At 36.9% G+C, this 17576-nt stretch overlaps 2 protein-coding genes across 3 annotated transcripts; both read left to right on the top strand.

Annotated features, from left to right (window-relative positions):
* The first annotated feature begins 634 nt into the window (after positions 1-634).
* On the top strand, positions 635-9993 carry bscl2l (BSCL2 lipid droplet biogenesis associated, seipin, like). 2 transcript variants are annotated; one of them, XM_051127433.1, is made up of 8 exons: positions 635-1474; positions 3558-3639; positions 4041-4184; positions 5225-5326; positions 5512-5609; positions 6576-6705; positions 7474-7555; positions 7894-9993. In XM_051127433.1, exons 1-8 carry the CDS (start codon positions 1215-1217, stop codon positions 8154-8156), a joined length of 1161 nt encoding a protein of 386 aa, XP_050983390.1. In that variant the 5' UTR covers positions 635-1214; the 3' UTR covers positions 8157-9993. The 2 variants fall into 2 exon arrangements, with proteins under 2 accessions (XP_050983390.1, XP_050983389.1); XM_051127432.1 differs by having other exon boundaries at positions 769-1474; positions 5192-5326.
* A 133-nt stretch (positions 9994-10126) lies between these two features.
* On the top strand, positions 10127-16680 carry si:ch73-22a13.3 (inositol-trisphosphate 3-kinase B). Its single transcript, XM_051127427.1, has 8 exons — positions 10127-10488; positions 10801-11690; positions 12170-12254; positions 12406-12619; positions 14472-14676; positions 14935-15036; positions 15439-15510; positions 16264-16680. The coding sequence occupies exons 2-8, from the start codon at positions 11250-11252 to the stop codon at positions 16480-16482; spliced, it is 1338 nt and encodes a 445-aa protein (XP_050983384.1). The 5' UTR covers positions 10127-10488; positions 10801-11249; the 3' UTR covers positions 16483-16680.
* The last annotated feature ends 896 nt before the right edge of the window (positions 16681-17576 follow it).

Below are 17576 nucleotides of genomic sequence, written 5' to 3'. Positions count from 1 at the left end.
CATTGCATTGCAGTTGCTAAGGTGTTTTCGCTTTGTTGCTAGGTAGTTATTTACTGTTCCTAAGTTAAAAGAGCCAATTTTAGGTCTCAATGATGTAGCTTGTGTCCTTGCTTCAATAGCAGACATCACAAATGTATTCCATTTGTCATGATAGCAACGCCACTTTTACTAAAACCAAAAAAAAAGCTTATTTAAATAATAAATTACAATAAAATCTTTCACCATGAACTCTTAATGAAGCTGCTTTACTGTAATACAGTTTGAGTTTGCTCACAAATGCTACTGAAAGGGTATTTAGTGCCATCTAGTGGAAATAGTCACATTACAAAAACATTTAATGGCGACAACAGAGGGCTGTGAACAAAATCTCCTTTATGTTTTTACTTTTGTGTGCAGATATAGGAGTAATTATGTGGGATAAGTTCAACTGAGCTGTAAACCTAAGTCTCATAATAACATGGTGCGTGTGTGTCCTCAAACAGCTAATTGCCTGCAATTTTAAGCATTTATTAAAAACTTTCATTGCCTCGCATTGACCTCGGCTATATGTTCAGCAGCTTCTAAAGTCGCATGTGTCTTGTGTGCATCCAATGGATTTGTGGTTGAAGTGGTTGTTGTGTATACGGCCTTGCAAACCAGTTACATGCATGTGATTCTCACAAAATGATTGTGAGACAACTGTTTTTGCTTGGTTTTATAGCTGTTGCTAATCATGCTGCATTCTGTTTAAGGTCATCCAGACTGAAGATAGAATGATTTGTCTTGGATATTTCATACCCTTTGTATTTCCCAACAGCATTCCTTGTCCTGTTGCCTCACATGCTGGTCATGAGTCCCAGCGTCGTCCCACTGGGGTCCAGCTGTTTCTTTGGACTGGCCGTTTTTTCCAGGAACTGACATTGTCACAGTCCATTACTGCAGAAAGATTCATTAAAAAGGGCTTTTTCATTGATTCAGAACATTTTAGATGAATCAACGTCAGACATCAGTGCTTCAAGGGCAGAGGAAGAAACTCACTCCAAAATTGAAAGATGAGGTTGTGAGAAATTGGCAGCATTTTTATGAGGAATGAGGGAGGTTTGGGTTATTGTGTAGATAAAACAAAGACACCAACGAGAGCTGAAGGAGAACGAGAATAGGCTGTTGAGAAAGACTCTTCTGAAATAGCAGCGCAAGAACACTGGACTGCTTGGAAGAAATAAATCTCAGTAATCATGCAGAGCACAATGGAAGATTTTGATTCGGAGGATTGTGGTGTTCAAGATGTGGGACCTCAAATTTGCGGGCTGGTGGTCCAGATCCTGGAGACGATGGCAGCGCTGCTGGTGCGGGTCAGACAGAAGCTTCTGGAAATGGCGATTCTGATCTGTGTGATTCTGCTGGTGTTCTGGGTGTCTTTATTCCTCTATGGCAGTTTCTATTATTCCTTCATGCCCACAGCCAATTTTATTACACCTGTCCACTTCTTCTACAGGTAAAGTGTTTACAGGTAGCCAACAGAATATGCTACCTTAATCATTTCCTTTTTTTCATTTTTAAACAAGCCTTTCTGAAAAGCATAATTGTGTTTTTTAAAGCATAAACCTCATTAAATTCTTAAATTAATCTTCTTAAACTGAGAAAACTCATTTTTCTTGCCCCATTCACAGAATCTTAATTTATGACTTAAGCTGAACCGCATTATTTATGCGTCAAACAAAAATATATATATTCTTAAACAGAGCTGGGTAGATTACTTACAAATTGTAATTTGTAAGTAATTCCTGTTACTGATTCCAACAGGGTTGCCAGGTTGCCAACAAAACCTGCCCAGTTGCTATTCAAAACTAGCCCAAAGTAGCCCAATTGTGTTTCGAGGGGGGTCCCCTGGGAAAAATTGCTTGCCAGGGGTAAAATACATGTTTTTTTGGCAGGATTTCCCTGGAAAAATTAGCATTGCAGGGGCTAAATATTACATTATTGAGGACCCGCAATTCTTGGGACTTGGCAACACTGGATTCCAAGTTGACAAAAATTGTAGTTAGTAAAGTAATCCATTACATTACACATTTTAGGTAATATAATCAGGCTAATTTTGACTACTTTTTTACTTTTTGTGACCATTACCAACGTCAGAGAACCAATGAACATGCAAATGTGATGCTTAATTATTAAAATATTATTACTTCGAGTAAATATAGGTGAAAGAGGGTCAGATGACAAAAAAGTTTGTGAATTTGTGCATTTTAATGTGTTTGAAAGACAAAAGCCTTCCAATGACATAGAAATACAGGGTTAAATAACCTGATAATTCAAATTAAAATGTATGTTCATCAGCAGTTGATGCAATGTTGAAACACTTCTTAAACCTTAAATGATTTTTGTAAGTCAGTGGTTAAATGCTAAAGACTGATCTTTGTGTGAATGTCCACAAAACTGGAACACTTTCTGAATAGGCAGTACACTCTTAAAAATAAAGGTGCTTCACGATGCCATAGAAGAACCTTTTGTGTTCAAATGGTTCAAATAATCAATCAATTATAAATAATTGTTATTTTGTGAACATGTAATCATGTAATCCTTAAAAAGTAACTGTAGTCTAATTATGAGTATTTTAAAATGTAATCAAATTACAAGTACTTAATTTTTGTAATCTGATTATGTAATCTATTTTACATGTAATCAGTTACTACCCAGCTCTGTTTTTAAAAACACCCGTTGCCTTTTTCCCTATCATGTTTTAGAAATCATAAGAAATTATATATCAGTTCAAAGCTTAAAATCTCAAAATTCATCCTTTGAAAGGCATTTTAAAATCAGACATTGCATTACCACGGAAAATGTACATTAAATTCATATTACAAAATGTTTTCATTTATGAATTATAAAAATTTAAATCTGGATAGTGCATTTTTATGTCTGTGGGAGTGACAGTTAATAGGTTAAACCAGTAAATCGGTCACAAAAATCTTTTTTTTTTTTAAATAGATTAATTTATTGAAACATGAGACATAAGGATTTGCATATGTGTTTTTTGTTGTTGAGCATTTATTTTAAACTTTTTATACTTTTATAGGTAAGATTACATTTAAATGTTATTTTTATTACTTAGATTTTTATGATTTTAAGCACTACATTTTATTGTAGGGCAAAACATATATACTGTAATGCAATACAGCAATGATTAAGAAATGAACAAATAAAAATTCCTCAAAATCCTGATGGATCATATTTGATATTAATATTGTCTTAGAAAAAAAATAGTATTTAAGTAATTTTTTGAATTATACTAAAAAGCCTTTTACTTGCTAAAAACTATCAATCAGATGACAGAAGGCATGTAGCAGATTGTGTAAAACAGTTTTTCAGCAACTTTTTGTTCATGTTGATAATTTGCATGCTTAAATACAGTTAAACTGAGAATCATTGTTAAAAGACATTAGACTTAGATGGTAACAAGATGTAAAATATTAGGACTAATATCACAGAATCAGTCTACGTTCATGAGAGGTTTGACTGAGGTAGTTCTTGCTGTTTGTCACCTGCTTGTTCATGCTGAATGTGTTTCTGACCAGCAGGACTGATTGTCCATCTCCTCATCACTCTATGTGTTCTTTCCTTGTGGCTAATGTCTCTCTACTGAAAAATGGAAAACATCAGGTGACCATCTTTGATCTCATTCTTGCTTAGTTCCTTAACTGAAATTTTCTTTGAAAGAAAGTTTTTTTCACAAGGAAGTTGTCACAAGAACTCACTACATGGCATGTTTATTTCTGCAATTGGTGTCAGTTCTGTTATTAACAAATACATATTTATTTAGCATCTATCCAATTGTTGATGGTCTGATCAAACAATTTTGGAAAAAAAAGATGCTACAAATCTAGGTTGACATCTCTTAGTGTTCTACATTGAGGCATACATATTGTGCAGTCAACAGAATATTTATGTTTAAACAAAGAATATTTGCATACTATGCACAGTGGACATACTTGGTTCAGTAGTATATTATTGCAAGTGCACCCATGCTGTTTTTTTGCTTTTCTCTTTCCTGCCTACTACAGGTAATGACATACGGTCAGCCCTATCAGATCTCACTAGAGCTGGAAATGCCCGAGTCTCCAGCCAATCAGGAGCTGGGAATGTTCCTAGTAAAAATGACTCCCTATTCTAAAGCTGGTCAGACTGTTGACGCATCGTCACGTTCTGTAAGTACACAAATGAGGAGGCAGATACACATAAAAAGCATTTTATGTTAAAAGTGTACCTCAAATGTTTATTTGTATCTGAAATAAGTTATTCAAACAGTTTTCAACCATTTTTTCCTCCAACTTTAAAATCACCCTATATCGCTGTTTTACCTTTTTTTGTAAAGGACGTTTGATCTTCGGTGCATGTGCACTTTGTAAACACTGGGTCGGTACTTCTGCAGCGATGTAGGATGATTTTGAAGTTGGAGGAGAACATGAGATGGGAGTTTTTCGACCTACCCTAACTGTTTTGAACCGAAATATACAGAGTACACGCAGAGCTAGACAAGATGAGCATTTGAGGTTAAAAAGTACATAAATTGTCAACATTTTTTAAAAACTAGATAAGACCCTTATTCCTCGTCTGGGATTGTTTAGAGTCCTCTGAATCTGCGTTTAAACTAACTTTAATTATGTTCAAGTTCAAACTCAGGAGAACCATGGAAGTCCATTATATGGAGAGAAATCCTGAAATGTTTTCCTCAAAAAACATCAATTCTTTACGACTGAAGAAAGAAAGACATGAACATCTTGGATGACAAGGTGGCGAGTAAATTACCTGTAAAATTTTGTTCCGGAAGTGAACTTCGCCTTTAAGTTACAAAGAATAGTTCACCCCAAAATGACATTTCTGTTAGCATATACTCACTTGTACTCACATTATTTATATTAAATTGCTTCAGGAGACTTGGAATATAGCACAAGTCAAATAATCCACTTTTATGGTGCTTTTCCATACAGAAGCAAGTCACAAGTTTTGAATCACATAATAGATTTTTCATTTTCAGACTGCCTATCCTATTAAGTAACTGTTGCAAAATGTAGGTTCACAGAGGCGAGCTTTGTTATCTTTCTGAACTCGTTTAGAACATTTTGTTTTCACAATGCAGCTGCTGTATCTTGTCAGATCAACTCTCTTTCTCTCTCTCTCTCTCTGTCTCTCTCTATCTCTTATTATCTCTCAGGCAATGCTCCATTATCGCTCCTCTCTTCTTCAGGCTCTGGGCACAGTGGTCTTCTCCCCCATGCTGTTAACAGGAGCGTCGGAGCAGAAGCAGTCAGTCATAGTGGAGTTGTACTCTGAATTCAAAGATGATTCTGTGAGTGATGATTCTGAACACCCTAGCAACCACATAGCAACACAGTAAAACACCCTAGCAACTGCACAGAAACTCTATGAAATCCACACAGAACATCTTTAGCAGCCTCATCTACAGTATATGAGCATTTAGACAAAATTTTGGAGCTCAGTTAGCATTATTGTCTCTCTCCATTCTGTGTTCAGTACAAACCCAGTATTGGAGCCATCATTGAGATCCATTCCCAGCATATTCAGATCTATAGAGCTCATCTCTACATCTTTGCTCACTTTACTGGCATCAGGTTTGTGTGTATTCCTTTCTTTTTGCTGTTTCCATATTTGTTCACATATAATGTACTCACCCCCTTGTCATCGAAGAAAACATTTCAGCATTTTTCTCCATATAGTTGATTTCAATGGTGCCCCCAAGTTTGAACTTCCAAAATGCGGTTGTAAACAATCCCAGCCGAGGAAGAAGGGTCTTATCTAGCGAAACAACCGGTTATTTTCATAAAAATAATACACTTTCTATACTTTTTAATGTCAAATGCTCATCTTGTCTCACTCTGCCTGGACTGTTTTTTCTGGTTCATGACAGTTAGGGTATGTCGAAAAACTCCCATCTCATGTTCTCCCTCAGTTTCAAAATAGTCCTATTTCGCTGTTTTATCTTTATTGTTAAGGCTGTTTGATCTTCTTTGCATGCTCACTTTGCAAAGACTGTGTCGGTACTTCTGCAGTGATGTAGGATGATTTTGAAATGATTTTTGAAGTTGAGGGAGAAAATACGATTGAAGTTTTTCGACATACCCTAATTTTTTGACATACCCTAACTGTCTTGAGTCAGAATACACAGAGTTCATGGAGAGCAAGACAAGACGAGTGTTTGAGATTAAAAAGTATATATTGTATTTTTTAATGAAAATAACCGATCGTTTTACTAGATAAGACCCTTCTTCCTCGGCTGGACTCATTTACAACCGCATCTGCGATCGTTTAAAGCTGCATTTAAACTGCATTTTGGAAGTTCAAAATCGTGGCACCATATCAGTCCATTATATGGAGAAAAATGCAGAAATGTTTTCCTCAAAAAACATAATTTCTTTACAACTGAAGAAAGAAAGACATGAACATCTTGGATGACAAGGAGGTGACTACATTATATGTGAATCTTTGTTTTGGAAGTGGACTTCTCCTTTAATAATGTGCTCTCTGTTTGAGATAATCAGCCCACTCAAACATTCATCAAATTTCTCTGATCTGCACAGGTACCTGCTGTATCACTTCCCCCTGATATCAGCACTGACCGGGGTGTTGAGTAACTTTACTTTCCTCAGTTTGATCATCGTTCTCAGCTTCCTGCAGTTTAATCTAAGCCGTCGCACGACTCTTGGAAAGGTGTGCTACTCTAAAATTGAGCATTTAATATTCAATATACAAGACACTGGCTAAGGACATACACTGCAAAAATACACGCACATATGAATGCTTGTAAATACATAATGCATTAATAATTAATTAAGCAATTTAAACCTCCGTACTAGAGTATATATGAAAGCTTGTTTCTGCCACAGGATAAAAAAATTATAATTGTTATTTTTATCTCATAATTCGAACTTTGTTCTCTCAATTCAGACTTTTTTAATATAAACTCAGAACACTGAGATATAAACTTGCGAGATTTTAAATTGCAAGATAAAAACCTACCATTACATTTTTATTCCATGGCAGAAACAAAAAACAGAATTGTAAGATCTAAGTTGCTATTACCATTTTTATTTTTTCATTCTGTGGTGGAAACAAGTGTCCATACAAATGCCGGTACCAATAAGATGTGTTATTATTTAGGCTGATATCCAGTTGACTTGTTGTTGTCAAACTCTTGCTCTGCCATTACAGATGTTGAGCTGAAAAAGAAAACTGACAATTATATTCTAATGCATTATATTCACACCTTTATAAACACTGATAAAATGTAACACGCATTTGCTTTGTCTTACGAAATTACACTAGCAAATATATGGATTGCACTGTGTGAAATCTAGCTTGTGTATTTGCGTTCACAAGTATGCTTTAGCCGTTCTAGTTTTGAAATAGTGGCTTTGTGTTTCTTCTGCGGCTATATAACTACATTTTTCATACTGTACAGTGCTTTCCTTGTTTCAGGCTGTCATGCAACAAGAGGAGAATAATGAACCAGATGACCTGAGTGATCAGTCTGAACCCCAGGATGAAGACAAGGCAACAGGTGAACTCTGGTTTATGCTCTATACTTGTTAGAATCAATGTAGCAATAAAAAGCGTAAAATCAAAAAAATTAATTTTGAGAATTTAGTTTATACTGGAAGTAATATGCATGAATTTAAATGTTATTCATTAAAATTAATAGTTCAGCAAAAAAAGTGAAAATTAGAGCAATGCACAGTGAAACTGAATCAATTTTGTGTTCCAGGTTTACGCACAAGGTGTCGAGTAAATGACAGAATTTTCATTTTTGATTTACCTAGCTCTTTAGGCACTTGCTAAACTAGCTTTTGATAACTTGTTGTTGTTTTTTAATGTGCATTGATCATATTTCCACTACAGCACACTTTTTGGATCCCCCCACTATTACAGAAAATATCGACACCATGGAGTGCAATTCAGCAGAGATGGAAGAATCCATTCCTGACATGGGGGTGGACGAGAGTGACAGTGACTTTAGAGAACTTGCTGAAGATGAACCCATCTGTGAGCCTAGAGATGGAGAAATGATTTTGAGGCACAGGCATTTATCACAGGGCATGCTACAGTCAACAGATGACATAGACAAAACGTACTACCGTGTTGGTATCTGTTCAAGCTGCTAGAGAGGGAATAGAGCCGTCCTCTAAATTAGGGTAAAGTTTATGAAAAGCAAAGGCCACTTGCTGGACTTCATAGATTTGGTAACAATGTCCTTGTTTTAATAATATGAACTTCATGCTAGCCATTATTACTTGTGTCATTATTGTAAAAATAATCAACCACAAATATAGAGTATGATTTTGTCTCCCAAGTATTGACATTTATGATGTTACAGCCTTATGTTAAACTGCTTTAAATGACTTCTTTTCCACATCAGTCTACGCTCCATACAACATAATGGCAAAGCACAAAACAGGTTTGTAACAACTTTGCAAATTTATTAGAAATTAAACTGAAATTATTCCATTGCATAAGTATTCATACCCTTTTCAGGGACACTTGAAATTTCGCTCAGGAGTACTCATATCGCTTGTAGATATTACTACACTTCAAGAGCAGTTCAAATGTGGCAAATTCATTTGAATGAGTATGATCTGGAAAGGCGCATACTTCTCAGAAAAGGTCTAACAGCTGAAAATGCATATCAGAGCATAAACCATGTCCTGAGGTCAAAATAACTGTCTGTAGAGCTCAGAAACAGGCTTGCGTCCCCAGGCACAGATCCGTAGAGAGATGTTCAGCAAAAATTCTACTGCATTGAAGGTTCACAGAAGCATGTAGCCTCCATTATCCATAATGGAAATAAGTTTGGAACAAGTAGAACTCTTCCTAGAGCTGGCCTCCTGGCCAAAATGAGCAATTGATGGAGAAGGGGCTTGGTTAGAGTGGTGACCAAAAAGCTGATGGTCACTCTAGTTGAGCTCCATAATCATATATGCAGATGGAAGAAACTTACCGAAGGACAAACATCACTGCAACACTCCACCAATCCGGTCTTTATGGAGGTGTGGGCAAACTCAATCCACTCTTCAGTGAAGACACATGAAAACCCACTTGAAATTTGCAATAAAGCACCTAAACAACCAAGCATCATGTCAAGGAAACCAAGCACTGCTCATCACCTGCAGAGTACCATCTCAACAGTAAAGTGTGGTGGTAGCAGCCTCATGCTGTGGGGCTGTTTTTCAGCGACAAGGACTGAGGGAGTCGTCAGAGTAGAAGGAAAGCACAATGCACCAAAATATTGTGATAGCCTTCATGAAAACCCAGTCAAGAGCATTCAGAACCTCAGACTGGGCAGAATGTTCACCCACAGCCTTGGCTTGAACGCCCCCATTCAAACTGGCAGAGCTTGAGAGGTGAAGAATGGCAGATAATTGCCAAATGCATATGTACAAAACTTGTCGCATCATACCCAAAAAAGACTTGAGGCTGTAAAAGTGCTTCAACTAAGTACTGACTTAAGGGTATGAATACTTATGCAATATACCCATTGCAGTGTTTTATTTTTAATAAATTTGCAAAGTTGTCACAAATCTGTTTTTGTTTTGTCATTATGGTGTATGTAAACTAATGTGGGGAAAAAGTAAACACATAACAAAACATTAAAAAAATGAATACTTTCACAAGGCACTGTATATCCAAAACTGACTTTTCTAGTCACAGTCTTTGTTGTTATTATTATATTCCACAACACTGAAAACCATGAGACTGTGCCAATAAGTAGCCAAAGGGGGAGAATGTCATTTGTTTGTGGTTTATGTCTGGAAAATAACATTATTCATTTGCATTCATTTACATGTATTCCACTTTTCAAAACGCAGAGACTACTATAGAAATACCCACTTACTGTTGTAAGTAGGAACTAATTACTGAAGGTTATTTGTGGACATTTATAATTATGACTTTAACATGGAAAAATAAATAGAATAAATAAAATTCGAAAATACTTACACGTCATGATATTGGCTGTAGTTTTCATGCACTTTGTGTGTTTCTATACTCATTTTATAAAAAATGTATAATAGTAGAGAGAATTTAATAAGACTCAAAATTAAATAACAATTTGGGGCAAGATGTATATCCACAAGTTTTTTTTTTTTTTATTATTATTATCTGAATCTGTTTACTGTAAATAGTATAGCAATACCAAAGTCGCTGGGTTCAATTCCTGGAAAATTTTGCATGCTGATAAAACAAAATCATCACAGCTGAAATCATCTACCAAATGGAAACACATAAATGACGCGTTGTAATTCTCGACACTAGAGAGTGTGGGCCAGCCTCCGAAAGAGCTCATTGTCAACTATGTTGTGGAAACCATGATGTCACATTATGCAAAGCACTGCTGGAAAACGTTGACAGCAAGACTTTAAACTGGCGTTGAGTCTTTGGCGCTGAACTGCTGGTGGGTTCAGCTTAACACACAGGAGTAATGAGAGATTGGCGACTCGGGTACGTGGGAGTTGGTGATTTTTCCCCCTACAAGTAATTGTTTTGAACTTTGTACCACTTAGCATATGTGGGCTACTTCCTGGACGAGATAATGCTTATTTTTATCTATTTCTATAGGAAACCACCAGTAACGGCAATGTTTTTTACACTGTGGCTTTATATATTTCCAGGAAATCCCCCACATGATGCGTCTCTTTAAATAACAATACTTAATTATTAAGATATCGAATATTGTATTATGATGTCAACTGTCTATTTATATATCTTCTGTAAGTATGATTTATCAACTAATGATTTTGTTTATCTCCTCAGACTCTCTTCTTCTAGAGCTCATAATAAGAAAACCAGAGTTTCGTCCATTTCTGATAAAAATTATTTTCTGAGCGGCTTCATGAAAAACTTGGATTCTCCTCCAGAAGGAATGAGCACATTATCAGAACAGAAGAGCAATGGAAGTGATGGGGAGAGCATCAGAGATGTCATCGAAGAAAGAATTTTTGATTTCTCACCATCCTCGATCAATCAAAGTAGCCATATTAAAAAAACTGGCTTCAGAACCAGACCTAAACTGGCTTCTGCTCACGCCGTCCTTTCATCCAAGCTAGAAGATCCAACAGAAATGGAGACAAATGCTTATGAGGAAGCAGAGGATATGAAACCAGAACCTCCAGAAGGTGTTTTTATGGATCCCCTACCAATACCTGCTGGAGAAACATCCAAGGACAAAGACATAGAAGAGCAGAAAGTGAAAAAAAAGAGTGATGGCAGGTGAAAATCTTGTTGAAGAGGGTTCAAAAGTGGTGCTGAATGCAGCAACCAGGAAAAGCCTGTGGAGAAGCAAGATTGAACTGAGGGAAAGACTAAAGGAAGGGATGAGGGAAAGGCTGGGAGCAAGTTTGGAGAGTATCGATGAGAGCAACGAGGGGGATTTCAGCAACAAACGATTGCACAGGAAGAAGAGTTGGGGTTCGAGACAGAGAAACACACAAACGGTTGGGTCATCACGGGATGGAGAACATAACATGGAGGGAAGTATAGAGAAAGATGGTGCGGAAGAATTAGTCCCACACCCTGTTCTCTCTCGGGTTCTCTTTCACTCCTCAGCTTCGTCCTCTTCTTCCTTTAACAACTCTTCAGCAGAAAGCGATGAGGTTTTCAGTGAAAACGAGGACACTGTTGCCCGCAGGCAGACCATGAAGAAGGTAAGTTGCATTCTGGGAAGGCTTAGAAAGCAGTTTATCTAGATTCTGCAGAATCTCTCAGGTTGGTGTCAGGTTCAGTCTGACCTGTAGACTCACAGAAACGTTCTCTATTTTTTCGGTGCACTGAAATGTATCAGACCATTTGCATGATTCTGAAAGTGTACCCATAACATTGTGTATTTGAATACGCTATTTGCATAGTGCTGTAGACCAAGATAGGGATAGAGTAGCATGGTACTGTCACATTTGCAATACTCCCAAAACAAATTCAGCTCATCTTCAAATAACACACTGAATAAACATGCAATATACCCCATAAAGGACAAGTAGTGAGCAAGTCTGTGGGACTAAACCATTTTCACAATGGGTAGGGTATAACTGTAACCATCAAGGCTAAAAAAAATGGTGCTATTTTATGAACAATTTTGGAAAATGAAACCCAAAAAACTGTCGCTAAATGACTCCCATTTCTTTCCCAGTGTCGATCTTGGAGAACGTTTTTGACCATGATGCAGTGGTCCAAACGTACACAAAGCTCATGGATCCAGCTAGCGGGTCACCAAGGTACGCAGCTCAAATGCACTTTTGACCCCATTTTGACCCTGGCCATATCATTTTTTAGAATTACAATAGGTTTGAACATTTACTTTTGTATCCGCCGTGTCCATCAGCAGTATTTTGAGGACTGAAAATGAGTTTTGTATGTTCTGTCTAGGTAACGTGAGGCTGAGTGAGGGTGGTGAGGTCCTGAAGAGGTTTTGTGAGGTGGAGGCCATCTGTCTGCAGGCCCTCATGTCTGATGCGCTCTGTCAGTTCGTGCCTCATTATTTCGGGCACATCAGTCAGGACAGCGAGCAATACATTCGTCTAGAGGACCTGCTTAGTGGGCTCAAAAACCCTGTCATCATGGACTGCAAAATGGGTGTTCGGTAGGAACCCAACAGCTTTCCTCTAATACTGATTCATTTTTTATTTTATATTTTTAGTTGTGACAATAATCGTTCCTTTAAATGTATAGTTCACCCAAAAATAAAAATTACCCCATGATTTACTCACTCTTAAGCCATCCTAGGTGTATATGACTTTCTTCTTTCAGACAAATACAGTCAGAGTTATATTAAAAATATCCTGGCTCTTAGAAGATTTATAATGGCAGTGAATGGGTGTTGAGATTTTGAAGCCCAATAAAGTGCAATCATCCATCATAAAAAGTACTCCACACAGCTCCAGATGTTTAATAAAGGCCGTCTGAAGAGAATCGACGTGTTTGTGCACCAAAAAAAATCCATATTTAAAACTTTATAAACCGTAATCTCTAGCTCAGCGGTCATCAGATCCGGTCCTGGAGGGCCGGTGTCCCTGCAGAGTTTAGCTCCAACCCTAATCAAACACACCTAAACCAGCTAATCAAGGTCTTACTAGGTATACTTGAAACTTCCAGACAGGTGTGTTGAGAAAAGTTGGAGGTAAACTCTGCAGGACACCGGCCCTCCAGGAACAAGTTTGGTGACCCCTGCTGTAGCTTCTGCTAACTGTTGTACGTAGGACGTTGGTATAGCGTAAGCTCCGGTAAGAAGTGACGAACGCAACTTTGCTATGTGGAAGTATCCTGGATATACAGATGAACACAAAACTAGCATGTTCTCACCAGAGCTTGCGCTACGCCTACATCCTACGTCATTCGCTGGAACGCCACTTTCTTGTGAACACGTGCACGACAGTTAGCAAAAGTTAGAGATTACGGTTTATAAAGTTTTACATATGGATATTTTTCTTACACAAACTTATCGATTTGCTTCAGAAGGCCTTTATAACCCCCCGGAGCCTAGAGGAACACTTTTTCTGATGGATGGATGTACTTACCTGGACTTCAAAATCTCAACACCCATTCACAGCCATTATAAAGCTTGGACATTTTTAATATAACTCTGACTTTATTTGTGACCCTGGACCACAAAACCAGTCATAAGGGTCAATTTTTCAAAACTGAGATAAATACAGCATCTGAAAGCTGAGTAAATAAGCTTTCCATTGATGTATGGTTTGCCATGATAGGAAAATATTCAGCCGAGATACAACTATTTGAATATCTGGAATCTGAGGGTGCAAAAAAAAATCTAAATATTGAGAAAATTGCCTTTAAAGTTGTCCAAATGAAGTTCATAACAATGCATATTACTAATCAAAAATTAAGTTTTGATATATTTACAGTAGGAAATTTACAAAATATCTTCATGGAACATGATCTTTACTTAATTTCCTAATGATTTTTGGCAGAAAGAAAGTCATATATACCTAGAATGGCTTGAGGGTGAGTAAATCATGGGGCAATTTTCATTTTTGGGTAAACTATCCCTTTAAGCCACAATGTTTACCTTAAAGTGAGAGACAATACTTTCAAAAAATGGAATTTGTGGGTATGTTTTATAAAATAGTGATACATTTGCCTGCAAGACTTAATATCAGTGCATGTGCAACATGTATAATCTACAATAGGTCAACATGTCAGCAGTTTGGACACCAACTGGTTTAATGTATTACCTAAGAACACAACATACTGAGTTCAATTACCCATTTTCCAAATTTAACTTAATTTTCTCTGCTTTTCGGCTAAATGAAAACTTGATTTTTGGTTTCAGTGTTTCTGTAATAATTCATTTCAGCACATCACTAGTTCTGATCAACCACTGTGTCCAAATACCATTTTAGTTTGCTACACTACATTGACCTAATATTTGAACAATAATGCAGTATCATCTGAACCTATGGCATTTCTTGCAGGACTTACCAAGAGGAGGAGATCATTAAGGCCAGGAGCAAGACCAGCGTACGCTCTGATATGTATCAAAAGATGGTGAAAGTAGATCCGACAGCTCCCACTGCAGAAGAACATGTGCAGAAAGGTGTAACCAAGCTGCGTTACCTGCAGTGGAGGGATGACAGCAGTTCCACCTCGTCACTGGGCTTCCGTATTGAAGGCATAGTGGTATGAAATAACAATAACTATACATTATAACCATGAATGTACTGCAGTTCTGTTGTCTACAGCTTTAAAGGGATTCCAACAATATCATTCCAACAATATCAGTTGTGGTGTGGGCTCTGAATTTTTTATTTTTATTTTAGAATGATTTTTAAAACTATATTTCATAGTAATCATTCTTGGTGTGAACAGGTCTTGAAGGATTTACAAGAGACCAAGAGAAATGGATGACCATTTATGTTTCTCACCATTTTTTCCCAGATGGAGAACGGTAAAGTATTACGAGACTTTTACAAGACACGCACAGAGGCTCAAGTTACAGAAACACTGTTAACCTTCACCAGGAGGCAGGTTCACATTCTAGTAAGTGCACACCATTTCATACGTGTAGTTTACTATTTATTTTATTCTCAAACAGTCACACAGATATAAATATTTATGTCAACTTTCAGAAACAGCTTCATCTCTGAAGCAATTTTCCTTTCTGACCCTCTTATTACCAAAATAAATAAAACAACTGGCTATTCAGTGGGTTCCTAGATAAAATTAAACCCACATATCCCATGTTTGCATATCTTGTTTTACTCTACTTAAATTTCACATGACATGAAGTAAACTGGGTTGTGAATACGGATTCATGTTAACTTTAATCAGTATATTTCAGTATGCTCATATGACTTCATTATTCTACACAAAATATGCCTGCTTGACAATATAATTGCAATATATCACTATATCCTCCATTTGTCATTTTGTGTATCTCAGGAGGCCTATGAATCCCGATTACAGGCACTGAACGAAGCACTCAAGGAGTCTAACTTTTTCAACAGACATGAAGTTAGTACAAAACTTTAATTTGGTTTCAGTTTTCTTCTATACTACATTACAGTATGTTCAGTTTAAAGCCTTAAAATCAGAAGTGGATTGCCATTTTGAGCTGAGAGACTTTACGTTTTACAATATAAATTATGCACATTTACCTCAAACATAAAATTTAAAACTGTACAGCTCTGTTTTAAAGGGATAAAATTCTGTCATTAATTGCTCACCCTCATGTCATTCCAAACCCTTAAGACCTTCATTCATCTTTGGAACAGATTTTTAATGATTTTTAATGAAATCCGAGAGTTTTTTAATCCTGCATAGACAGCAATGCAACTACTACATTCGAGACCCAAAAAGGTAGTAAGGAAATCATTAAAACAGTCATTTTACTCTTGTCAAAGGCTGACACAGAAGAGAAAAAATTGTTGAATAAAGTCGTTATTTTTGTTTTCATGCACACCAAAAAGTATTCTCGTAGCTTTATAAAATTATGGTTGAACCATGATGTCCTTACTACTTTTTTGGGTCTTGTCAGTTGCGTTGCTGTCTATGCAGGGCCAGAAAGCTTTTGGATTTCTTCAAAAATATTTTAATTTGTGTTCTGAAGATGAACAAAGGTTGTACAGGTTTGCAACAACATAAGGGTGAGTAATCAATGACAGAATTTTCATTTTTGGGTGAACTATCTTTTTAATCTCAGGACACATTTTATGGGAATGTTGTTTCCGCTCTGCCTCTGAACAAACATCATCTCAATTCTCACAGATCATAGGCAGCTCTTTACTTTTCGTCCACGACTCCAACAGCAAAGCAAACATATGGATGATAGATTTTGGAAAGACCATCCCCACCCCAGAGGATGTTCATCTGAGGCACGATATCCCATGGGTGGAGGGAAACAGGGAGGATGGGTACCTCATCGGCCTGACGTCTCTCATCACTCTGCTGGGGGAAGCCATCAAGCAAGCAGGGGAGCAAAGCTGAGAGTGGCCTTATATATATACTTACATGTACAGATGATTTCTTGTTGGATCTCTCAATAGACAACCATCTATTGGGCATTGTACATCTTTACAGGTCTATAAAGCTTTAACAGTATTAATAGAGCACTTGCATTACTATGGTTCTTGTGGAATTTGTTACTGTTTTTTACAATTAAAAGCTGGTCTATTAAATGTTTGATATGCTAAAGGTGTTCCTTGTGTATCTTTCTGTTTGTTTCCCAGCTAACGGTCATCTTAAAGGAGCAGTTCAACCAAAAATTTTAATTAAGTCATCATTTATACACCCTCAAGTTGTTCCAAACCTGCATGAGTTTCTTTTTTTTTGTTTAACACAAAAGAAGATATTTCGAAAAAATGTTATTATCCAAACAGTTGACGTTAGTCATTGATTTCTATGGTATTTGGTTACCGACATTCTTCAAAATATCCTTCCCTTTAATGAGCATCATTATATTTCTTATATTTTGCTACGATCATGCATAATACCTTAAATTGTGCAGCTTGTTGAAGAGAGATGAGAATTTAACAAGCAACTGAACTTATGATTTTTAATTAGCAGAAAACTGAGAACACTACTTAGATTTATTTTGCACACCAATCCCTATCTAGTGACCAAAGTAGCATTTACACTTTAAAGCAGGCTCTTTGGACTTGGATATTTCAGCAACCACCATACCACGTGCTAATAACACTCAAAGACATATTAGCAACCACAGCAACGTCCAAGCAATTAGCCACAACACCTAAAAATGTACTTAGAAAATGGACCATTTTTTAAACGTCAATGCCTACAAAGATGGTTAGTTTATAGTGTTTTCACGACACATCGTCAGTCGGCCATATTGGTGGCACTGTACGTAAACATTGCCATAGAACTGAACTTGAACTTGCAAATTTTGCTGATTATTGCTGTTGAAATTGGTCAATTATTGTCATGTTTTGGGCTATACTAATCGGTCGGACTGGGAAAACATTTGGAGTACTGTCTGAGAACAAAAGCCGTTTGTGGTTTGCTAACCTGAACCAGGATTTACAGGTCAAGAATCTTGACAACATTCATGTTTGTTCTTATAA

The sequence above is a fragment of the Labeo rohita genome, chromosome 14 (genome assembly GCF_022985175.1).
Source record: "Labeo rohita strain BAU-BD-2019 chromosome 14, IGBB_LRoh.1.0, whole genome shotgun sequence".
Lineage (NCBI taxonomy): Eukaryota > Metazoa > Chordata > Actinopteri > Cypriniformes > Cyprinidae > Labeo > Labeo rohita.
The sequence above is the reverse complement of the archived record's forward strand: the minus strand, read 5'-3'. Positions and strand labels throughout refer to the sequence as shown.

Bases quoted from the DNA above. Each gene is read 5' to 3' on its own strand.
- bscl2l (XM_051127432.1), top strand. From the start codon at position 1,215: ATGCAGAGCACAATGGAAGATTTTGATTCGGAGGATTGTGGTGTTCAA. The intron at 1,475-3,557 runs GTAAAGTGTTTA...TCTGACCAGCAG, and splicing joins CCTGTCCACTTCTTCTACAG to GACTGATTGTCCATCTCCTC. The intron at 5,327-5,511 runs GTGAGTGATGAT...TTCTGTGTTCAG, and splicing joins CTGAATTCAAAGATGATTCT to TACAAACCCAGTATTGGAGC.
- si:ch73-22a13.3 (XM_051127427.1), top strand. From the start codon at position 11,250: ATGGCAGGTGAAAATCTTGTTGAAGAGGGTTCAAAAGTGGTGCTGAAT. The intron at 12,255-12,405 runs GTACGCAGCTCA...TGTTCTGTCTAG, and splicing joins CCAGCTAGCGGGTCACCAAG to GTAACGTGAGGCTGAGTGAG. The intron at 15,037-15,438 runs GTAAGTGCACAC...TGTGTATCTCAG, and splicing joins GGAGGCAGGTTCACATTCTA to GAGGCCTATGAATCCCGATT.